Genomic DNA, 24724 nt, shown 5'->3' on the forward strand with positions numbered 1-24724 from the left:
ACGTGATTTCCACTACTTGTAGCCTGTAATAACGGCATCGAGTCAACAGGGAGCAGAAGGAAGTCTAAGGGTGATGAGTCAGACCGTTGGGCTAAGGCAGGGGTCGGCAACCAAAATAACAAGAAGAGCCATTTCTTTCCAATTCGGTACAAAATTCAGTATTTCAAGAGCCGCAATGCATACTGTACATACGTACATATCGTCAAGAAGCAGCCCGTAAAGAGCCGCATGCGGCTCCGGAGCCGTAGGTTGCCGACCCCTGGGCTAAGGTAACCCTAAGGCAGCTCGGGACTACAGGTACAAACTCCCAGACCCCCAGGAAGAGGGCTGGGGCATAACGTCACTCCTCAGGCCCTTACAGACGGTTTCAGAAGGGAGGAGTGGCCAGGGGCAGAGTGAGCCAGAATCCGGTATAAAAGACGGCCCCCTGAACAGGTCCGGCAATCGTCGTTCACCTGAAGATTCAAGAACCACCCTGGAGCTGCCACCTTGAAGACCCGAAGCGAAGAGCCCAAAGGGCTGAACCCGACCCCTGCCTAGGGTCGGGCCAAAAGCTTAACCAGTGAAGAGGCTAGAGCATAGCCAGTGTTAGGCAGGCTAGCTGGAGAAATATCTCCCTAAGTATCGGGTGGAAGGGGCCGTACCCCTTTGTGTTATTGTTTCGTTATAATAAGCGTGCTGCTTTCAGAAGAGAGACGTCTCTGCAAGTTGTATACCCACTACACATGTAACCGAATTGTGCGACTGTTCAATCAGGTGTTGACTCGGCTCGACCCATTTTTCAAATGTGATATTTTATCTTACAATATTTGAAATTAGTGCTTTTCTCAGATGTAGGTGCCACTTACTTTAAGCTGGTTATTACACACTCCGTGAAGATGACGGCAGTCAGCGTGAACACCTCACTCTGTCCAAGCACTCGAGCCATCTCGGGAGTAGTCGAGTTGTCATCAAGCACCACCGACACCACCTTGCAGCCCAACGGATTCACGCTCACTTCCAGGCTGTAGTTGTCATGTGACCAGTTCGTGATCTCCTCTATAGTGACCTTCATGACCCCAAATGTCGAATAGGTGTACGGGAACTCGAAGGTGGCTTCTTTCAAGCGTGGTATCAGCTGGCACTTACACAGACTGCTACACAGTGAGGAACCAACGATCGTCTGGTTTCCATCTCCCAAGGTCCAGCGATAGCAGACCAGCTCGTTTAAAATGTTGTTTCCCACAAATAATAAGTTCGCGTTGACAGATGTGACATGGTAGTCAGGTTGCGTGGGGTTAGCCTTGTAGAACCATCCCATGATCTCAACACGAACAGATATATTGTTTTTCCACATTTTAAAATCCAGGCGGACTCTCTGGCACATTAAGCTAAACCACAACAGCACTCGCGTTTTCAAAACTGGGTCAGTGTTCAGCTGCAACAAATCCTATTTTAAAGAGGGAAAAACAATCATGCATTTCCATGGGGTTGTAATGCTTTGCAACACGCGTTTTATCCTCAAAAGTATTGAATTAGTGTGAGCTGGCAGAAATGTCTGCATTTATTCATTCTACATGCTTTGCAAAATCCAGAAACATTGTGCAGATTGCTGAGTATTTAACACACACACAACAATGGCTGCCATTCGCCACGAAGTAGCAGTGATGTCACCAATAGCCTTTGTGTAAGGCTAGGTGTAATTTTAGGCCATGTGAAGTGCCAAATGTTGACCAACAGTAGTTAATGGGGCTGACCCAGGCATCATGGGTTAAATGAAATGACACAGACAGATGCAACACCTGTGGTCTCCACTGTGCCAACCTCCTGTGTTTTAGCCACCCGGCGGTCTGATTGTTGTTGTGAGCAATTATTCTCTTCCTTCAGTTGTTGTTGGAGGGTGACAACCTCTAACTTTACAGTATTATCCTTCACGAGTCTCCCCCACACAGTGGATACCGGTCGTCAAGTTAGCTCCGCTCCAAGTCCTCTTGTATCACGTAAGCCCATATCATCTATAGTCAGTGCCATACTCGTTTATCACCAAAACAGAAGATATATTCAAGATATATGAGCTTTTCCATACAGGGACAGGTGTTAATAAAAGGCTTCTACGTTTTGCAAACACAGAGAGGACATAACTGCGGAGTGACAGGCCAGGCAGCTTCCACATAGTGTAATGCAGCCAATTAAAAGATGAGACCCTTTGACTGAGTAGGAGTGATATCCCCGCTATCAAACTTGAGTTGGTAATAAGCACTATACCCAGGTAGAGGAACTACTCCACCCTCTCCACAACCATCCCATTATTCGTGGAGAGTTGAGGGCGGAGTTTTCAATGACAGAATATCCCCAGAAAGGTGTTGTGTTTTGAGTTGATAGTAAGGTTTGCCTCTTAGTGGCACACTCCAGTTTTATGTGCAAAGGCTACAACTCCATCTAAGAGAGAGCAGCAATTTCCAGACCATTAGCTTAGATAACATGGTGGACCAGTAGGGAAACATCCCTTGGCTTTTCCTGGGCATCGATCAGTCTCCCATTGTAACTGTACCGGATGGAAATTTCACTGGTACAGTCATGGGAAATGTCTTAAACTATGTGTTTACAAAATGTTAAATAGTGTGGGAGCTATAAAACATCCCTATCACACACCGGACCATCAAGGTCCTTATGATTGTAGTCAGAGGGTCGGCGACCTTGATCGCATTAAAACCCCCAAAACACTGGATTTTTGATGGTATTGTAGGCACTGACCTTGTTAACAATGTAGAGGTGTAGGCTCTGCTGAAAGCTCCTACACGTCTGCTATGGCAGACAGAGAAAATGTAATCTGTGTAGGACTGCCCCTGCGGACACCACCATGGGGCTCCAAGAGCTTCTCCTCAGTCTGTCTGGTAAGATGATTTCTGATAACACTGTGTAACAATGTTTTTTTGTTCCTGGGTAGTAATTGTTATTTCCTAATTGCTTATACCTCAAAAGTACTGAAAATGACTATTATTCCCCACAAACTTTGCTTTTGTGACCATGACCATGATATGTTGAAATTGACCTATTTTACAGAAAATTCCAGATAGATTCAATGCTGAGTAAACTTGGAGTAACTTCTAGAACATTCTAGAACTTTCCAGCAATATAAATAGCAGTATAAATACAGGGGCCTTAAGCCCACCAGTTCAGTATAATTCCAGCTGCCGAAGTGGATACATATCTGTATTTTTCTGAGATGGCATCAAGAGGCTGCAAGCATCCTGTAGACGCATTTTGCTATATCCGCGGCCAATTTACCAAGATAAGAGCGAAAAAGTACTCTGTTAAAGTATCTGCTAAGATGTGTGAGGCTTATAAGGCACATTTCGACATGCCTGTCGGGGATCAAGACAAACCCTTTGCACCTCATTTCACCTGCGAGCAATGCAAAAAAACTCTGGAAGGTAAGATGGACAATTGTTGCTCAGAATTTTAAGTGAAAAAAAATTGTTAACGTTTTTTTAAAATTGAGAAAGTTTTTAATTTTAAAATGTTTTAGAATTTTCAATATTATTGAAAAAATATATAAGATATGAAAAATGTTGCGAGAATATCTTGCACATTAGTCATGGGTGAAATAAATGTATTTTTGTAGGATGGTACGGAGGGGAAAAGCGAGCGATGAAGTTCGCTATCCCAAGAATTTGGTGGGAACCCACTGACCACTCAAGCAACTGCTACTTCTGCATGCTGGACCATTCCAAACGTCGGACTGGCAAGAATGCACCTTCTATCACGTATCCGGATCTTCCTTCATCCATCGCCCCTGTGCCACACTGCCATGAGCTCCCCGTACCCACTCCTCCGGAGAGAGAGCAGCTGTCTTTAGAAGAGAGCAGCAAGTCAGAGAGCGAGGAAGACGTTGTAAATCTAGATTACAATTTCAGAGGGGGTGCTGAGGAGAGAAACCCATACTACCCCAACGACTTGATCAGAGATCTTGGTCTCACCAAGTCCAATGCTGAGCTTTTGACGTCCAGGCTCAAGCAGTGGAACTTGTTGGATGAAAGTGTGCAATTCGCAGATCAGAGAAAGCGTCAGCAACCTTTTTGCAGCTTCTTCACCCGTCAAGATGGGCTCTGTTTCTCTCACAATGTGGGCAGTCTGGTCGAGGCAATTGGAATCGCCTGTCATCAGAATGAGTGGCGCCTCTTCATTGACAGCTCATCCAGGAGCCTCAAAGCCGTGCTGCTCTATAATGGTAACAAGTACCTGTCTCTTCCCTTGGCTCACTCGGTGCACCTCAAAGAGGATTACAACAGCATCAAGACCTTGCTGGACGCCTTGAAGTATGATGAGTACGGCTGGGAGGTCATCGGAGACTTCAAAATCGTGTCATTCCTGATGGGTTTCCAAGGCGGTTTTACCAAGTTTCCCTGCTATCTTTGCCTTTGGGACAGCAGGGACACCAAGGCGCACTACCACAGTTGTGACTGGCCAAAGAGGACCGAGTTTCTCTTTGGGGAGGAACAACTTCAAGTGGGAGCCACTGGTGGACCCCCGGAAAGTGCTGATGTCATCACTGCACATCAAATTGGGCCTCATGAAACAATTTGTCAGAGCTGTTGATAAGGAGTCGGCAGCCTTCAAGTACCTTCAAGACTTCTTCCCTAAGCTGTCTGAGGCAAAGGTCAAAGCCGGTGTCTTCTTCGGACCACAGAAAAAGAAGATCTTGGAGTGAAATTAATTCCCCAAGAAGCTCACTAGTAAGGAGAAAGTGGCTTGGAACAGTTTTGTCGCAGTGGTTCATGGCTTTCTGGGTAACCACAAGGTCGAAAACTATGTGGAGCTGGTTGAAACTCGGGTGAAGAACGACGTCACAATGCGCTGTAAGATGTCCCTCAAAGTTCATATCCTTGATGCTCATCTTGATAAATTCAAAGAGAACATGGGAGCACTCAGAGGAGCAAGGCGAGCACTTCCACCAGGATATACTGGTCTTTGAACGCCGCTACCAATGACAGTATAACGAGAAAATGAGGGGAGACTACGTTTGGGGGTTGATTCGTGAAAGAGATTTACAGTATAATCGTAAATCTCGAAAAACTACTCAATTCTAAATCTTTTGTAGTCATTTTTGTATTACTTTAGTATCAATAGTTGGTAAATTGGATTCATACAGTATGTTGTTTTTTCTGACTTTATTTGAACAAAATCACACAAATTTGCCCGTTTTCTCATTGAAAATTGGTAAATTTCTATATATCACTGTCCTGGTCACATAAACAAAGTTTGTTGGGAACAAAAGCCATTTTCTATACTTTTTAGGCATAAGCAATTATGAACTAACACTTACTACCCAGGAACAAAAATTGTGTTACATAGTGTAATAATTGACAGGAACTTCACCAACATGCCGAGGGAAGACATGCTCGGTAGTTATTACAATTTGTGCAGCTTCCTTCTCTAATCGAGGGACCCCCATGGTAGCCTTCAAACTCTGCAGAGCTGATGCTATGGTTTTCGCAGTTATAATGATGGCAGTTATAAAGCATTGACTTTAAGTTTATTCTACACTATGGGGACCTCATTTGCCAGTAAAAATATGATAATTGGTTCTTTACCCTTCTATCTGGCAACAAAACTGACACCTTTTTGCAAGGAGTCATGTTTGCATAGACCGCAATACCTGCAGTCATAATACAAACAAAAGAACATAACTCTGATAATGTGCACTGTCCTTGAAGTTGATTGGTCCACACCCGAGACAGCTTTCCTTCGAGCCTAGTCTCATATGGGTTGGACCAGATGACGCCAAAAGGCGCCTTTTGGCGTCATCTGGTCCAACCCATATGAGACTAGGCTCGAAGGAAAGCTGTCTCGGGTGTGGACCAATCAACTTCAAGGACAGTGCACATTATCAGAGTTATGTTCTTTTGTTTGTATTATGACTGCAGGTATTGCGGTCTATGCAAACATGACTCCTTGCAAAAAGGTGTCAGTTTTGTTGCCAGATAGAAGGGTAAAGAACCAATTATCATATTTAAGTTTATTTATTTAGAAACATGCATTTCGATTATTTTGATGTTTATCTGTTTTTAATTTCCACATGATGAGTCACTTTGTAGAGCATTCATTTGTGGCCAGATCGCTTCTGAAAATAAGCTAATTGCTCAGTGGGCTTTACCTGGTAAGATAAAAAAAAGTTCTGTTTTATTTGTATGTATTTTCAAGTTATTTGAGAATAGGCCACTCAATTTCAAAGACATTGTATATATTATCAGAGTACTTTTTTGGTTGAAATCTGACCACAAGTATTGTGGTTAATGCAGACATGATTCGTTGTAAAAGGTTTCAGTTTGGTGTTTTAACATCTTAACACCTGTTTTTCCAGAAAAAAGAGGAAAACCTATTCTAATATTTTGGTACTGGCAAAGGAGGTCCCTAGATTTAAAGTTATTTGTTTATCTTTCTATACTTTTCGCTCCTATTGTGTTTTTATAAAGTTGGTTGTTATACCATTCTGACCCACCCATACTTGACATCTGTGAAACATAGCTCGAAATCTCATAGGATTCCTCCAGTATAAATATATATTCTGATTCTTTTTTGTTTCACAGATGATCCTATTTAGCCGGTTTCCCAGATATTCTATAATGGAGATCCGTGGTGCATTAGCACAGCTGTGGTGCCACAGTAACGAAGCAACTCCGCCAGCGCTGCTATCCCCTCGTACCCCTCCACACGAACGCACGCACACCCCCACTAAACAAACACATGCACCCACGTAGGGTCTCGTGGGGGGGTCACCTGGTACCATGGGTTTTTACCCGAGGGGCCCCTAGTGGGGATGTCCCACAGTTTCCCAGTGCCAGGAGATTGGCCGACCCCCCAGGCCGAATGGCATTGCGGCCCCGTGAATTAGCTTAAAATTGTATGGGCACATCGATGCTCACCGAGCGAACCGCCATGAAAACACTCACAGCATGGAGAGAGGATAGGGCCTCGGGGGCAAACACCCAGCGAGCAGCGCATAAGAGGAGATGGGAGGGAGGTTCCTGAACCGACCGACGTTGTGTATTCCGCGGGACGGCCACCCCGACCAAACTAGGTTGGGGCGGGGGGTGGGGAGGGCGAGTGTGTAAACAATGGGTGAAGGCGCTCCGGAGACACCGCTTGAGGCAAGGTCCGGGCATCGGTTTAAAATCGAAAGGTAGGCGCCCGATTGGCTGCGGAGGGTAACACCACGTGACCCTGGATTTTTGGATTCCGAGGGGACAAAGGGAGGGAAGGGAAAAACGTCTGGTAGTTCTCCTTCAGCGGTTCAGCTACCCGGTCGGACTCCCGACGCCGCTTGATTTCTGTGTGTGTGGGGAGAGCGTAGGTGTGGTGTGAGTATGTGCGTACGTGTTAAGCACGTGTATTCAATCATAAACGATCGCTGATGTTCGCGTGCGTGTTTACATGGTGCGTTTTACGCAGGGTGTTTACGTAGCGACAGCACTCAGCGGTGGAACGCGCGAATATTATTGTCAACCCGGCCGTCGTTTTTGCCCGTGTGCCCGTGCCCGCGTGCGTGTTTGTACAGCAGATTAAAGCCGACCCAACGGGAGGTGGGGAGGGACGCGTTCATATTCATACGGCTATTTTTAGCGCGAGCCGTGGTGAGGGGGGGGGGGCGCCCACGCAGGCATGCGTGAGCACGCAGCCACCCCGGACATTTGGGGTAGTGTACGTGGGGAGTGTGTGAGATAACTCCAGGCGGTGGTGAGCTAGCCACTAGCCATGTCCCTCAGAGAGGACGCTGGTGCGGGGAGGCCGATCACTCGATCGGCGGCAGCCCGGCGAGAAGGGGCGGAGGAGGAGGTGGGGAGAGAAGGAGGGGGGCGTCATCCCCCACACAGCAGCAGCAACAATAAACAAGTAAACCCGTAAAAACAAAGTTTTTCACTATAAATCCTTTATATGCGTGGCGGCTAGCGTCTTCTCGTTCTCTGGCTTGAGATGGCTGCCACCTATGGGTCAGATGATTGTCTGCGAGTAGCAGAGGTGGGACAAAGTCATTGTTATGCAAGTCCAAGTCGAGTCTGAAGTCATCAAATTCATGACTCGAGTCTGACTCGAGTCCAAGTCACATGACTCGAGTCCACACCTCAGAGGTGGGACAAAGTCATTGTTATGCAAGTCCAAGTCGAGTCTGAAGTCATCAAATTCATGACTCGAGTCTGACTCGAGTCCAAGTCACATGACTCGAGTCCACACCTCTGGCCAGTAGTAAGCAATTGGTAATTAAATATTTAATTTGTTTTCCCTAAACAGTGTAAAATTTTGGAGAAAAAAAATTCACCAAAATTAATTGTCACACACAACGAGTCTGTGTGGAAAATGTCAGCTCGATTGGATCACGGGAAGTGGGTTAAAAAACGAGCAAAAGATTTGCACGGTCCTAAGCAAGCAAGCACGCAAGCAAGCACGCAAGCAAGCGAACTTAATATAAAGGATTTAAAAAACAAATCGTCAATATAGCAGAGAACGAGTACAGGGTCCTCAGGAATATTACACAAATAACAAAGGAGGTATTTTATGTTCAAATACGAAACACAAATCAAAAACAGTGCAAATGTCAAATGAAAAAGTTAGGCATACTGTAGGTGCACATAAGCTCTATACTTCACTGCACACACTGGCCACCCTCCATCAGCAGTTTCCTGCTGATGTAGGATGGATTAGAATTGCAAAAAACTGTTTATGTATCCTTACAGTACATCATCCACCAGACATCAACAGTTCATTCAAATTTGAAAGCCTGATTTCTGATGACACACTTAACGTTAGAGCGGCCCAGGGTATATTTATATTAACGAATGCAGAAAAAAGATTCACTCCCAGAAGGCCATGTGGTCGATGAGATAAGTAAACTTTGTCTATTTTATTGTATGCTTGTTTATTTTGTTACATTATATTTTCGAATATTTGGACTATGCAAGGAACACACCATAGCACGGCATGCAGCGAGCTAGAGAAAAAATGTTTAGATGGATTCAGTGGAACAAAATTCAGGTATTGTATATGGATTCAGAGTGCCCAGGGCTGATGGGCTGAGCATTTTTACGTGATAGGTGGACTTTCGACAAGGTATCAGCGTCCTCCACCACCACCACTAATTTATACATCATCATTGTTCTGCCTCACGGCAGGTGATTTGCTCCACGGCAGGAGTGGGGGTGTGTGTATACAGGAATTTCCTGTTTTGAGGTTGAGTTTGGTCACGTGACCAGGAAGTTACCATTTGACAGTCTTTCAGCCACGAGGCTGGTGTCCGCCATTGCGCAGAGTTCAAAATGGTGGCACACATCGCGTCCCAGTGAAGACAGCTGTAACTGTACATTGTGAGACTTTAAGAAGCATTGTCTGTAAGTTCGTTTATGTTCTTATAATATTGGGAATACTGTTATAATGTTAGAATGACCGTTATAATGCTGTAAGTGCCTTTATAATGCTGTTAAATTGTTATGATAAAAACGAGGCCTAGTTAACAACGAAGCCTGCAACTTGCCTTATTGTAAATGTTACTTGTAATTGAATAGGTCTTATTGTAAATGTTACTTGTAATTGAATAGGTCGATCCAGACTTGTACCCAAGTAACTATATTGCGATCTTGAGAGCAAGGATGACGAAATCTCATCCACAGTTCAATGTTATATGTAGTGTGTACATTTGGGGTGCAGTGTGATTATTACACGATGTGCCTTTATTTAAAACAGCTTATTCCCTTATATCTGTTCAGTACCCATGTTATCTAAGACAAGGTTATAGTGTTGTAGTGTTCATTCATTGTATTGATATGACAAAGTATTAACATATGCTGTAATTGTGCTGTGTTTTTCCATCAGTTTTACCTCGTTCAATTCATTAAATACGTTTGGAGTCGGATGTTCACCCTGGCTCTGAAGGTTTATTGGATGCGACGTTAACTACTCGGATAGCAGTGCAACGCAGCGCACAGCAAGGCTGAGATAATCATCATCATCATCTTTGTAAACCCATCGCTGAATGAAGGCTTCTCCAAGCCACTGCCATCTCTCAGGATCTCCCGATGTTACAATCTACCAGGAACCTGCACAAGAGCTGATTTAATTGCTCCATCTCCTTAGTGGACGTTCTCTTGGACGCATTCCGTTCATTGGTCTTCGCTCTACCATTATTCTTGACCATTAGCCATCGTCCCTTCTAGCGACGCGTCCTGCCCAAGCCCACTTACTTATCTTAAGTTTCAATTGTGTGACTGATTAACCAGCATAGTCCTCTACTGCATGGGCTCCTCTTTCTGTCTATCATAATTACAAGCATGCTAATTCTTCACGTTTCTCTTTCCAACTCTTGACGTTTTGTTAAATTTGTTTGTGTCAATGCACCGATCATTGCAGGTAGTATGCGCTGTATAGTCAAGGGAAAAAGGATACGTGTCATCAAAATCCAGCCAGCAGTGCAGTATAAAAAAAATACCAGAAAAAGTACGTACCTCGTAATGTATGAGATAATTGTTATCAAACACGGACATGCCCATCGACGTCACCCAACTCGAGTTGACATGAACTTTATCGTCGTACTCTGGCACGGATCCCTGGATGTCAATTCCATACAAGTGGCACCTCGCCGGCAGGTTCACAGTCAGATACGCTCCCTGCGTGCTCAAGGGCTGCCAGTGGCCAATGCGGGAGTTGAGCCGGGCTAGATAGGGCTCGGAGCCCGGAATGTAAGAAGAGGCTACCATTGCCTCGTTGGGGATAAATCCAGATTCCAACCCCAGTGGATGAATATCTGCAAGAGTTTTTAATAAGACAAAGGATAATCCGTGTTCCTTTAGATTCCACCTATTCCATGACATGGGGTTATACTAAGAATATTGTGCAATTGTTTACACTGAATGTCTACATATATAGGGCGAAGGAATGCTCCCATAGTGGTGTAATTGTTATTGCACACGCTCCCCAGAGGTCGTCGGTTCGACCTCTCCCGACGAAGCGGCTGAAACAAGGACGTGGGTTTCCTATATAGCCCCCCCCCCCCCACCACTTATTGTTCACAAAAAAAAACTTATTTGAGGGGTTCACACGTGGGGGGAAACATGTGGGTACCACCGCCTCTTGAAAGATGTCTGGCCAGTGTGGAAAAGTAGACCAATTACCATTTAAAGGGGGGGGCTGTCTGAGTTCCCTTTGGTGTGTAAATTATCGTTATAAATAAATATAATTAATCGTTATGTTATAACAGACCTGATCGGAATACGAAGTTTGTCGAGGAGTTGTCGCACTTGGTGTAACTGCAGCTCACATTGACGTGGAGGCAGTAGTCAGGGGACGAGGCGAGTATCCGCCCGTTCTCAAAAAATATGATGTCATAATCATTGCAGCCATCGAAATATGCATTTTCTTTGAGAGACCCAGAGAATCTCAAACAGTACATGGACGCTGTGTGCTGCAAGTTGCCATCTTCCTTAAATGTCCAGTAGTCATTGCAAGTGACTTGGTTAAGATTCAAAATTGGGACAAAATGTCCTTCAGGACGTGTGTACATGGATTTTCCCAAGCAGGTCAGGGGGTCATCAGCCAAGCAGATACAGCCTACCTGCTGGCTGATCTTGTAATCTGCACGGAAAAGGACAGCAGACGAACACAATACATTAAAAATTACCACGGTCAATGTTTATAATCACCACAATCATCATCGCTCACGGTAAGACAGTACAATACAAATGTGGGATGTTTCCACAGTGGTGTAATAGTCAGTTGTGCACTGGATTTTCAGTCCAGAGGTTGTCAGATCGAATCCATCTCCCGGCGCGGCAGTTGAAATGGTGGGGGAAGTTTATCCTGAATCCCCTACAACCGGCTCTGTCCACCCCAGCGGTGTAAATAGGTTCCCCACAGATGATCGACAAGTCACGAGTGGTGGGGTAAAGTGTGGGAACTGCCATCTATTCCATATTTGGCTGACGTGGAACACTAAACCAAATACCATATAGAGCGAGTCTCGAGCTCCTGTTAGTGGAGGCCATCATACCAACAGTGGCATGAGCAATTGCTATACAACAAAAAGGTGTGACATATGCATCATGTAGACAAGTGTTTCATATGGAATTCATATTCTAGAGAAGGGATCATCAAACAGCACGGATACATGGCTAGGGAGAGGAAAGGAGTTCCATATTGTTGGCACAGCAGAAGAGAAGGAGTGAACCTCCCACCGAGTGGAGGATGAGCTGGGGTCTCGACAGGCTGCAGGGTCCTGTGTAGTTAGAAGTGGCATTTATTTTCAGGGCGATTCATATGGCACGTTTTTGGACAAGCTATCTGTGAAGGTCTGTGCCTTTGTCATTACGGTTAGTTACATCACATCCACTGGCTCCAAAAACAATCGGAAACCACCACTCCATACGATGTGTACAAAGCCAAAAACATTGATCGTCACACACACGATAAATGCGCATATCATGAGCTTCAAAGACATAAGTGCAGGGCTGAAATGTCTTGTTCATGCCACTGCTGATGGAAAGGCCTCCACTTCTCGAGCTCGACTAGAGCTATGGATCCTTTAGAGGAGCCCTTCTAGATAATAATTTTTAACCTTCTTCCACACTGGCTAGACGTCTTTGAAGAGATCCTAGAGAGAAGAGAGATTATTAGAATAATTATTATTATTTGGGTCTTTCGGCAAAGTCACGTAGATAGGTTCAAAGAAAATAACAAAAACGATGTTTCTTGGCGATGTTGACAAAGTGTAGTCCTGGATAGAATGCTCAATAACACGGCGAGCACGTCCTTTATTTTTGTTATTTTATTTTAATCCAACTACGTGACTTTACCGAAAAACCCAAAGAATATGAATTCCTGCAGTCACGAAAGCTCTAAGTCAAGATAATGAGAGTAAGCCTCATGAAAAAAGAGTCAGCAGACACCGCTGACCTTGCTCACTCTCGGTGTGAACCGAGTGGTGGCTCGTGACAGATACCAAAAGAAAGGAAAATTGAGGCCGTACATTTATTAATTCACCACGCATAGCAAGCGAAGGACCGTTGTGCTAAACGTGTGACTTCTTGCGACAGCATTTGCATAAACCGCTGTTGCCGTACCTTTTGGTGGAAACCTGACTTGCTTTACAATTCCATCTCCTGCAATAGATATTACACTGAAGATGGTGAAAGGGTCACAATTGATCGTGAATATACCCCCGGCGATTGCAAACACGTGCGCGTTGTAAAGTCTGTAGATCTTGAAGGTCTGGCTGGTTGACCCATACACCGGAAAGGTGTACTGTGGTGTGATGGGACAAAGGCTGTTTGGACATGTCGTCACATTGGTGGAGTTCACGTCAGCCGTGACAACTATCTGCAGGTATGAGGCAAATAGCGGGGGGGTTGATTTTGATGCATACTTTAAAACCATGTAAATGTTTTTGCCCGAGGTGGTGTCGACTTCCACTGTAAGAGATAGACAACAACAACATCACACATTGATTAAAGTGAATAAGTATAACCCGTAAAAACAAAGTTTTTCACTATAAATCCTTTATATGCGTGGCAGCGAACTTAATATAAAGGATTTAAAAATATATTCGCCTGTGGAAGACGCGGGGATCGATCCCACGACCTTTGGCATGGGAAGCGAGGGCGCTACCAACTGCGCTACTCCGTCACGGCCTGTGGAGGGGTTACGCTCTGGGCTCTTACACTCTGACGTTCAGCCAAAGCCATGAATGCGTTCTATTTGAATATATGTAAAATATTTTTTTTTGCCTAAAAAGTGTAAAATTTTGGGAATTTTTTTTCACGAACAATAATTGTCTGGCACAACGAGTCTGTGTGGAAAATGTCAGCTCGATTGGATCACGGGAAGTGGGTTAAAAAACGACCGAAAGATTTGCACGGTCCTAAGCAAGCAAGCACGCGAACTTAATATAAAGGATTTAAAAAGAGAATACATTTGCAGCCCCTGCAATTGCTTGTTCACGCCACTGCTGGCAAAAGGGTCTCCACTAGGACAGTGCTCTAGAGAATATTTTGGCCTATTCTTCTATGCTCGCCAAGGACATCTGCAGAAAGAGAAAGGTGATTAGAGCAAAATGCTCTGGATTACAAATTAAAGAGAGAGGAATAATATAGCGCTGCACCTGGAGTATGGCGACATTTTCCTGCGAGACGTGGGCATTATGAAAGGAAGACAAAGAAACTGGAAGGTTTTGAAATGTGGAGTTGAAAGCGAGTTATGAAGATAAGCTGGGTAGAAGAAAAGTTAATGGAGAGATGCTATGTCAGGTGTGAGAAGAAAGTGGACTCCTTGTATCAGGAAGAGAAAGACAATGTGGATTGGGCAGGTGGTGGTGAGAGGGAATGAGCAGGAGGAGGTGATTGAGGGAAGACACTTATGGGAAACGACCAAGAGGAAGAAAGGAACGATGACATGAGGTGATGTTCAACAAGGACGTATGGGCAGATGCAGAGCAGTGGGAGACAGAACAACATGCAGGAGAGAATCTTGCCTCAGACCTGTCTATGGATGGAACACTTAATGAATCCACGCTGACCAGATGCCTTTTATAAGGTGGGAGTATCAACACTTTACCCCACCATACAACCTGCTAATCAACTGTGGTGTACCTATTCATACTACCGGGTGCACAAAGTATCAGTCAGTCAGCACTCTTTATTTAAACAAGCGATAAGATAACAGTCGATCGGCAGGTCGTGTGTAGTGCAGTCATTTTGAATTTTCCCACCTCTTTAGGGAAGAGTCGTAAAAAAATTATTGCGATAATCCCAACTGAGTAAATATTTGCGGTATCATTATTAAAACATGTTTTGTCTCATTTGGGATATGACGCCGGCACACAATGGCCTATTCTTGTAAAATACGCCATGGTCTTTAACCTCTACTTTAAGTGAAGCAGACTGTGCGTACTACTTTAGGACAATGAATACATTATACTGGTAGGAACGAAGTGGACCAGCCTACAACCGATTATATCGTCTGTCCGTCCATCCATCCGTCCGTCCGTGTAGCAACATCGCCCCCTACTGCAAACACTTGGCATGACCCTACAAAAACCTTTAGACTCAGTGACGCTTTCCTGGCAAAACAAGTGTAACATTCCCGTTTAATTCCCTCAGATAGCTTTTAATTAAAACATTTAAATTAATGAGGCTTTCCTGGCTAAACACGTGTAACCTTCCCTTATAATTCCCTGAGATAGCTTTTAATTAAAACTTTCAAATAAAAAACTCACAGCGCCCTAAAGCCTACAGCTAGGCCTAAAGCCTAGAACTAGGCCTCAAAGTCTCCCTTCGTATCGTACCCCCGCGTGTGTGCAAGGGAGTTAATGTTTAACAATGTTACATTCCCTGATGTTTTTAAATAGAAACATTTACATTTAAAGCTTTTACATAAATAATTAAAACATTTAAAATAAAAATTAACTCACAGCGGCCTAACGCCTACAGCTAGGCCTAAAGCCTAGAACTAGGCCTCACACTCTCCCTTCGTCCGATTCGGTGTAGCAACATCGCCCCCTACTGCAAACACTTGGCAGGACCCTACAAAAACCTTTAGACTCAGTGGGGCTTTCCTGGCTAAACAAGTATAATAATACATTATGTTAATATTTCGACTTAAAGCTTTCGTGACTGCAGGGATTCATCTACTTGGTTCTTTCGGTGAAGTCACGGTTCTTTCGGTAAAGTCAATAAAAATAAAACATAATAAAATAATTCTCACGACGTTTCGGCCACAACGCAAGCAGCCGTCCTCAGGTGAAGAATGAAACACCACCAAGCTTGGAGCGTATATTTAAGCTGGGTTGGAGGGGGGGAGGTGGGAAGAAGAGCGCCTAGATAAAATAATTTGCATATCAAGAGGAATTTAGCAATGGAAAATGCGTAGGAGGTGGGCGGGGGGGGTTTCAAATTAATATTATGCCCGTGCATTATGCAGGATTAGCAGCATCAAAGGGAGGGGGAAGGGGGGTAGCATTAACAAAGGAAAGGAATGTTAATAGTATGTAGCTGCAGTTGCTAAACAACCACGTAAAAAATACAGTATAAACTACATAAACAACTAAAGTATAAACTACATATCATCATCACTATACTTACTATACTCTACAATAAGCTGAGTTACTAACAGTAAGTAATACATTACAATTCTACGTCGTAAAAATTATATAATATGCTTCCATCTAAACTTTGTTCTCTTACATCACATGAGTCTACACCGTACTATATACTGCCATAGACAAACCCAACATTAAATTAGATACTGTATTGCTATAAACCACCCTATACCTTATACATTTTAATATAACACTATGTACCTGAGACCATCGCAATCATTGAAGACTTGGTTCATCAAGGACTGAATGCTGGGGTACCCCCCCTGGTGAGACACTGCTTAACCAATACATACTTCACCTGGAATGGAACTTTCTACAAGCAAACTGAGGGCACCCCAATGGGCTCCCCCCTATCTCCGGTTGTAGCCAACATCTTCATGGAGAAATTTGAGACTGACGCCATCCAGACTGCCACTCTACGCCCGACCTTATGGAAGAGGTACGTAGACGGCACTTTTGTCATCTGGCCACATGGCCGGCCTGCTCTAGACCAATTTCTCGACCACATCAATTCCATACACCCAGCCATCAGATTCACCATGGAAGTCGAAAAAGATGGCAAGCTACCCTTTTTGGATGTCCTAATTAAAAGGAGACCTGATGGTTCAATGAGCCACTCTGTCTACAGGAAAGCCACCCATACGGATGCTTACCTAAAACCGGATTCCCACCACCATCCATCCCAGAAGAATTCCCTCATCAAGACTCTATACCATAGAGCCCAATGCATCTCCGACCAGGAACACATTGCCAGTGAACTCAAACACGTACGCCAAGCTCTTAAGGCTAATGGTTACTCCGACTACACAATCCGCAAAGCCATCACTCCAACCATCAATAAGGATCCTGTTGAGGAGCCTTTCAAGACCATCACCTTACCCTACATTTCTGGGGTCACAAAAAAGATCTCCAAAATCCTGATTAAACACAAGATCCAGGTCCGATTCAACACAGTACATAAAATCCGTGATCTGGTCCCGTCTGTAAAAGATCGGGTTCCAGATATACAGTACCCTGGCGTCTACAAACTAAGTTGCCTCTGTGGTAGCAGTTACATTGGAGAAACCAAACGACATGTCTCGGACCGCATCCGTGAACATAAAGCAGACCTGAAACACGGTAGGACAAACACCTCAGCCATGGCAGACCACTGTTACAACTCAGTGGGCTCACATGACATTGACTTCTCCAAGACAGAGGTTCTCTGCAAGCCATCTGGCTATCATGAGAGATTCGTTCATGAGGCGATCCACATACACAAACACAGAGACAATTTCAACCGAGAAGATGGATTCTGGCTTAGCAATCATTGGAAGGACGTAATAAACCATTTCGGATCTTAACTGATTGTGTTCACGTTTACGGTGACTTTCAGACCGCGTTCCACTCACTGGCATTGTATTCTCTGCAGGGAATGGATTCTTTGCTCCGCTGCAAGTTTCCCCCCACGACTCACCCATTGACACGACGGTCAATGGTACAGTGTATAATAACAAATAGTACAACATTTATATGCTTAATACAATGTACAAAGTAATATATAGTATCGTAATTGTATAGTAAACATATAGCAGTGTGATACACATTAGGGTGGGTAGAATAATACATAGTGTTATATTAACATGTATAAGGTAGGGTGGTTTATAGCAATACAGTATGTAATTTAATGTTGGGTTTGTCTATGGCAGTATATAGTACGGTGTAGACTCGTGTGATATAAGAGAACAAAGTTTAGATGGAAGCATATTATATAATTTTTACGACGTAGAATTGTAATGTATTACTTACTGTTAGTAACTCAGCTTATTGTAGAGTATAGTAAGTATACTGATGATGATATGTAGTTTATACTTTAGTTGTTTACGTAGTTTATACTGTAGTTTTTTACGTGGTTGTTTAGCAACTGCAGCTACATACTATTAACATTCCTTTCCTTTGTTAATGCTATCCCCCTTCCCCCTCCCTTTGATGCTGCTAATCCTGCATAATGCACGGGCATAATATTAATTTAAAACCCCCCCCCGCCCACCTCCTACGCATTTTTCATATGCTAAATTCCTCTTGATATGCAAATTATTTTGTCTAGGCGCTCTTCTTCCCACCTCCCCCCCTCCAACCCAGCTTAAATATACGCTCCATGCTTGGTGGTGTTTCATTCTTCACCTGAGGACGGCTGCTTGCGTTGTGGCCGAAACGTCGTGAGAATTATTTTATTATGTTTTATTTTTATTATGTTATTATTTCCCTTCTACGTGACTTTACCGAAAGAACCAAAGAAGATATGTTTATATTCTTTGGTTATTCGTTCCTACCAGCCCACCCCGCAGGGTCCTGTTATCAAAGCATGTGTGTTTGCATGTTTTACCACAAGCATATGTGGTGAATGCAAACTCGATGCCTCGCGATCGGTGCCTATTTGGTGCTTGAACGTCTTATCCCCTCCTGTATTTTTGCTGTAAAGGACAACACCTATTCATTTTTTTACATAATCTGGTAAGGCATTTGAGTCCACGCATTTTTTCTGAGGTCAACAAGGCAACTCATATGCTGCCAACGGAGCCTTCAAAGTTTTAAACGCCACAGCCGGGCTCAGCAGTGCCGACTCGGTAGTGGCCAGGAGCGGGGGGAGCTTCAGTCGTCATCGTCGAACTGTCGCGGGGTTGGAACACCTTATCCGCGATGGAGCGGCGGGCACAACCACGTGGAACGCGACTGGAATCCGAGGGAGAATCACCACCCGGAAGCTTACAATCGCAGGCCCCATCCCGACTTTTATGGTGTGCAACTTGGCATTTCATTTGTAAATTACGTGACGGTGATTTTATTTACCCGCTACACCAAACTCACGTTTATAAAGTTAAGGATTAAAAGTAATGTGAACACGGTACTTACGTTCGATATTGATGAATTCAGCACGGTCAAGCCAGGGCGCTAATGTTTTTGTGAATTGTGCGTTTTCATCTGGGGAAAAAAACGGATTGAATAATAAACACAACGCGTGTACAAAATCACGTTTCGCACAGCGGCAATCTAATAAATAATTTGCCTTCAGTGCTCCTGGACTCTTTTACCCTCCTCCGAGTACTGTACTCAGGGCCGGATTAAGATTTTGTATGCCCCTGGGCTACAGGTACTATGAGGCCCCCAGTAATATTTTCAAAAGGAAAACAAAGTTAAAGATTTTTTTTTTAAAAGACCAACAACAAATAAAATTCAGGATTCACCAATGAAACAACGTTTCACTTAATCTCTGGAGGCCCTCCAGCTGGCAGAGGCCCCTGGGATACAGCCCCTGAAGCTCATGCCTTAATCCGGCCCTGACTGTACTGTGATGCACAATATATCTCTACTTTAGCACCTCCTATAAGAACAATTGGCTTCGTACGATGTGAAATAAGTTCAACATACATACTATTGAGCACCATGGGGGCTCTGTCGCAAGGCTCACTGATGGATAGTGGGGTGATCCGGTCTCCTTTTGTTGTTTCGTTGACTCATCTCTGGCCTTACCTTCTCACCCCACTTTTGTACACATCTCACTTTTTTCTGTCTCTGTTTATTTCGTCCCTTGCTCTTCTCTCTCTCTCTCCCCCCTCGACCTTCTGATGTTCCCAACGTAACCACTCGGCGCGCTTGTCCGTTGCTCGATGGATCACCGTGCACCATGATTGTGCACTTTCCTGTGCTTGTCTAAAACATTTTTTATAGAATAATACAATGTAAATATTATATGGTTCTTTCGGTAAAGTCACGTAGATAGAAAAAATAATAACAATAAAATAATAAAGTGAATAAAAATATCACGACGTTTTATTCGCAACACAAGCGGTCGTCATCAGGAACAGGAAGGTTAGCCTCTGAGGGCAAGCTGTTTATAAAAGTTTATAGATGGGCGGGGCAGCTAATGTTAATGTAGGCAAAAGCTCCGACACCAGCAGTAGGTCTACACCAATAAAAGCATTGCATCTCGCTCCACACACCCACACTGCTGACGGTGGAGGTTCACAAGAAAACAAATCAAGTCATGACCCAAAGTGTTTGATGACATCTTTCCAATGATTGCTCAGTCTATAACCTTCCTCTCGGTCGAAATTGTCTCTGTGTCTGTATATATGGATGGCTTCATGAACGAATCTTTGTAAAAATCCAGTAGGCTTGCAAAGTACCATCGACTTAGAGAAATCAATTTCGTGTGAGCCAGCTGCAGTAAAATAATGATCAGCCACGGCAGAAGTATTGGTCCAACCATGTTTCAGAATCTGCCTTATGTTCACGGACACGGTCCGAGACATGTCGCTTAGTTTCCCCAATGTAATTGCTGCTGCAGATACAGCTTAGAATCCTTAGTTTGTAGATGCCGGGATATTGCATGTCAGAAATCCTGTCTTTCACAGATGGCATCAGATCACGAATTGTATGTACTGTGTTAAATCGGACCTGGATCTTGTGTTCTTTCATGATTTTGGAAATATTTTGGTTACCCCTGCTATGTATGGCAAGGTGATGGTTTTGATTGGATCCTCAGATGGCTCCTTCCTCGCGGTTTGGGTGATGGCTTTGCAGATTGTGTAGTCAGAATATACATTCTCCTTGAGAGCTTGGTGTACGTGTTTGAGTTCACTGGTTAGGTGTTCATGGTCGGACATACATTGAACTCTATGGTGTAGCGTTTTGATGAGGGAATTATTCTGGGATGGATGGTGGTGGGAATCAGGTTTTAGTTAGGTGTCAGTATGGGTTACTTTCCTGTAGACAGAATGGCTCATTGAGCCATTTTTTTATAGGACATCCAAGAAGTTAGAATGCCATGCTTTTCTACCTCCATGGTGAATTTGATGGCTGGGTGTATGGAATTGATGTGGTTGAGGAATTGGTTCAGAGCCGGTTGGCCATGTGTCCAGATGACAAACGTGTCATCTACGTACCTCTTGCACGGGGACGGGCGTAGAGTGGATGCCTGAAAGGCGTCTATCTAAAAAAGTTTTCATGAAATTATTGGCTACAACCGGTAATAAGGGAGAACCCATTGGGGTGCCTTCAGTTTGTTTATAGAATGTTCCACTCCAGGTGAAGTATGTTTTGGTGAGGCAGTGTCTCACCAGGGCCAGTACATCAGTATGCAATCCTCTTCCTCATCCTTTGTTCCAGCAGGATCTTTGTGTGCTTAGCGTCATCTCATTCCCTTATTTTTTTTCACTCGTCAAATCTCTCTCACTTCCTTCATATTTAAACGAATTACAATTCAGAATGAGAGTCTCCCCACGGAGGTTACTTAACCATACTTCACCGCTGCCGGGCAGTGTGGGTTGGTGAAGGTAGGGAGAATAGTAATGCTGGACATAACAAACATTGATTTTGCTTCACTGCTCCTCCGCTGCCCACCATGTAGCCCCGTAACCGCATATGACAATCTGGGATTCACGGTGGACACCCATCCATTCAAGCATTATCCAGTCTCAAACCTGCTTCATGTGATTATGTCATGGGTGATACCCCCCCCCCCCCCCCGAGGGGCGTGCATTGTAACGATACTTACAGAATATTCCGATGCCCAAGGATATATCCGAGGACTTAGCTGCATCCAGGGTATCCGCAAAAACATTGCACGTTCGGCTGTCTGGGATTTTCATGAGAAACATATGTATAGTTAAAACACATAAATACAGGTCATACACGTCATATACAGTGCATTCATTGTACACGTGGTTACAATATCATCACCTGAACAACACAACAACTACTATAACTCTTTTGTTGTATTAACCGTTTCATTTTTAATTGGGAAAGCGTCTCAAGGAATACTGCCACAGTGGTCAGTGCTTTGCACGCTGGACTTGCAATGCAGAAGTCGCCGGTTCAATCTCCCGACACGGCAGCTGAAAGAATGGGTCAAGTTTCTGAAATCCCCCCACCTGGCCACCCAGTTGTGTAAATGTGCATGCCAGGTTGTACAATGGGCAGGTCGCGTGTGGAAGAGTAGGTCAGAGAGGCTCCCTCGAGTACCCAGTAAACATGGAACGTTGGGCCAATGTTGGTCCAATGGTCGGCCCAAGGTTGGCATGTTTACTGGGTGGAGGCCCATCTGCCAGCAGTCGCGTGAGCAAGCAGTTGCAGGGCTGCAATTTGACCGTTCAAGGCACACACAAGATGTAAACACGACCTTCGCATCATTCATCTGGAAATATGACAAATTTGGGGAATGTACTGTCACACGCGGTCATGTATCCTGCATCTTGCATACAGTCTGTAGATATTTCACATGTCCGACCTTTTCACCTGTCCTCCTTTCACTGACTCCCCAGTGAGTCGGATATGCGACGTTGTACTGGACTAAAATTATTTTCAGGTATCTCGTTGGTTAACGTGAGCAGGGAGTGATGCCTCAGCCGGTCCTGCACAACTCCATTCACCAACACGCATTGACCAGCGTGGTGAAGTATGGCCAAAAACCCCCACAACCTTGATGGCATGTCGATTGCCTCCATTAAGCTATTTATTGACAAAAACAGTAAACGGCTGTAAATAATTATTACATAATGGACAACAACTTGTTTTGCAGCACCATGGGAAGAGAAGTAGATCCAGGGATGTAATGAACGGATAAATAAAAAATTAACCCGTAAAAACAAAATTTTTCACTATAAATCCTTTATATGCGTGGCATCGGTTTCATTTTATTATTCATTTCTGTTTTTCTTGAGTAAGCAAACAAGTGAAGTTAATATAAAGGATTTAAAAATGAAAGATCACCTTTTGACATGCCCCGTATATTCCCGAGGGCACTAGCGTTGACCCGTTTTACCACTTTCAAGAACCTGGCGGCTTCAATTTAACTTCTCTATAAATGGTCTCCATTGTACAGCGTGGGGGCAGGGATTTCATGCCATGTGGTTAGTCAACATTTGCGTCATCATGAAACGGGCGGCTCCAGTCCTCTCGTCCTCTGGCTTGAGATGGCTGCCACCTATGGGTCAGATGATTGTCTGCCACAATTAAGCAATTGGTAATTAAATATTTAAAAATTTTCCCTAAACAGTGTAAAATTTTGGAATTTTTTTTCACGAAAATGAATTGTCAAGCACAACGAGTCTGTGTACAAAATGTCAGCTCGATTGGATAACGGGAAGTGGGTTAAAAAAACGACCGAAAGATTTGCACGGTCCTAAGCAAGCAAGCAAGCACGCAAGCACGCAAGCAAGCAAGCAAGTGAACTTAATATAAAGGATTTAAAAAGGAACGAGAAGCGATACCGGGACGGAAGTCCCTAAGATGGGCAAAGAGGCCACAGCTCAATATGAGCAGCAGGATAAGAGAAGGAGCACCAGGCAGGAAGGGGAGGAGGCGGAAAATACATAACTGGACCAAGATGTCACGGATGATGAGAGGGTGATGATTAGAGTGAGGGAAAAGAGGAAGTAGAGAGAAGCAGAATTGAGCTGCATTGAGCAGTGTCTGTTTTCACAAGGGGAAGAGAAGGAGTAGAGATACAGCGTTTGTTTTAACAAGGGGTGGTGGGGAGAAGTGAGAGATTCACAGTGGGTGTGGCCACAAAGAAGTCACCTGGTTTACAGGGAGGCTTGAGCTGATTTAAATAGAGAAAGAGAAATGTATAGATGAGAGAGGAGGGAATCAGACTAGGGGTGCGCCGGTAGGCTTGGGATGGTTCAGATCTATGTAGACAAATCATTTCTATCATAAGAGTTCAGTACGAAAATGTGGTATAATGCACGCTGTGAATGAATGACGAAGGGCTCTTACCGCACACCAGGGTGTGGGACGTGGGCACAAAGTAGGTGAAGCCTTTAACGACGTACATGGCACAGGCGTATACACACGTCACGGCCGTCGATGGAAGGTAATACGCGTTGTATTTCCAAAATCCATCTGCAAACGGGTTACAACATTAAACAACAAATATAATTATGAGGCAGGCGGAAAACTCAAGAGTTTAGGGCGCCAATCCAGTAAATATGAAACGTTCGCCCAACATTTATATGGTTACTGTGAAGCCAACACCGCTGGGAGAGTTCGATTCGGTGTTTCAACCGTCCGTGGCTAATCCTAATTGTCAAGAGCCGTGAGTTGATGGTCTCCGCCACAGAGTGGAGTACATCATGACAAGCGTGATATAATAATTACTCAATTGGGATTGTCACAGAGATCCTCGACCCCCTACTGGCAGACTCACGCCCGTTTGCAGGCCAGGTTAAGATGAGATGTGAAGCGCTGTGAGACACCCCGGCGAATAGGAGGGCAGCCTTTCTCAAACTGCAAATTTAAATCTAATGCCTTTATAATTTATATTTGTATTTAGTTTGTTGTCCTTCCCCTGCACTTCTGATAAGCACGGTTTGCTATATATGGGGCCGTCACGCGATTTTGGACAATATTCGAATATTTACCATAAATATGCTAAATTCCTCTTCAAATGCAAATTATTTACCATAAATATGCTAAATTCCTCTTCAAATGCAAATTCTTTTGTCAAGGCTCTCTTCCTCCTCCCTCACAGCTTAAATAGACACTCCAAGCCTAAGACGTGTCATTTAGACTCTGTCTTATCGACAGACATGTTCTTCACCTGAGGACGGCTGCTTGCGTTGTGGCCGA

General features: G+C 44.1%; 2 protein-coding genes across 3 annotated transcripts in view; one reads left to right on the top strand and one right to left on the bottom strand.

Moving 5' to 3' along the window:
- Nucleotides 1–24724, bottom strand: part of LOC133357687 (polycystin-1-like protein 2) — a 107423-nt gene that overhangs the window by 79702 nt on the left and 2997 nt on the right. For both annotated transcript variants that reach the window (XM_061575780.1, XM_061575779.1), the window contains exons 3-9: nt 23873–23998; nt 21651–21731; nt 19007–19075; nt 13083–13430; nt 11227–11598; nt 10473–10771; nt 849–1429 (exon numbers count right to left, since the gene is read on the bottom strand). In XM_061575780.1, coding sequence (XP_061431764.1) covers nt 849–1429; nt 10473–10771; nt 11227–11598; nt 13083–13430; nt 19007–19075; nt 21651–21731; nt 23873–23998 — 1876 coding nt within the window. The remainder of the gene's footprint in view (nt 1–848; nt 1430–10472; nt 10772–11226; nt 11599–13082; nt 13431–19006; nt 19076–21650; nt 21732–23872; nt 23999–24724) is intronic.
- Nucleotides 3195–4687, top strand: LOC133357688 (uncharacterized). The gene is made up of 2 exons (XM_061575781.1): nt 3195–3413; nt 3605–4687. Exons 1-2 carry the CDS (start codon nt 3206–3208, stop codon nt 4576–4578), a joined length of 1182 nt encoding a protein of 393 aa, XP_061431765.1. The 5' UTR covers nt 3195–3205; the 3' UTR covers nt 4579–4687.

The sequence above is a fragment of the Lethenteron reissneri genome, chromosome 59 (assembly GCF_015708825.2).
Source record: "Lethenteron reissneri isolate LAM-NWPU_2019-01 chromosome 59, ASM1570882v1, whole genome shotgun sequence".
NCBI lineage: Eukaryota > Metazoa > Chordata > Hyperoartia > Petromyzontiformes > Petromyzontidae > Lethenteron > Lethenteron reissneri.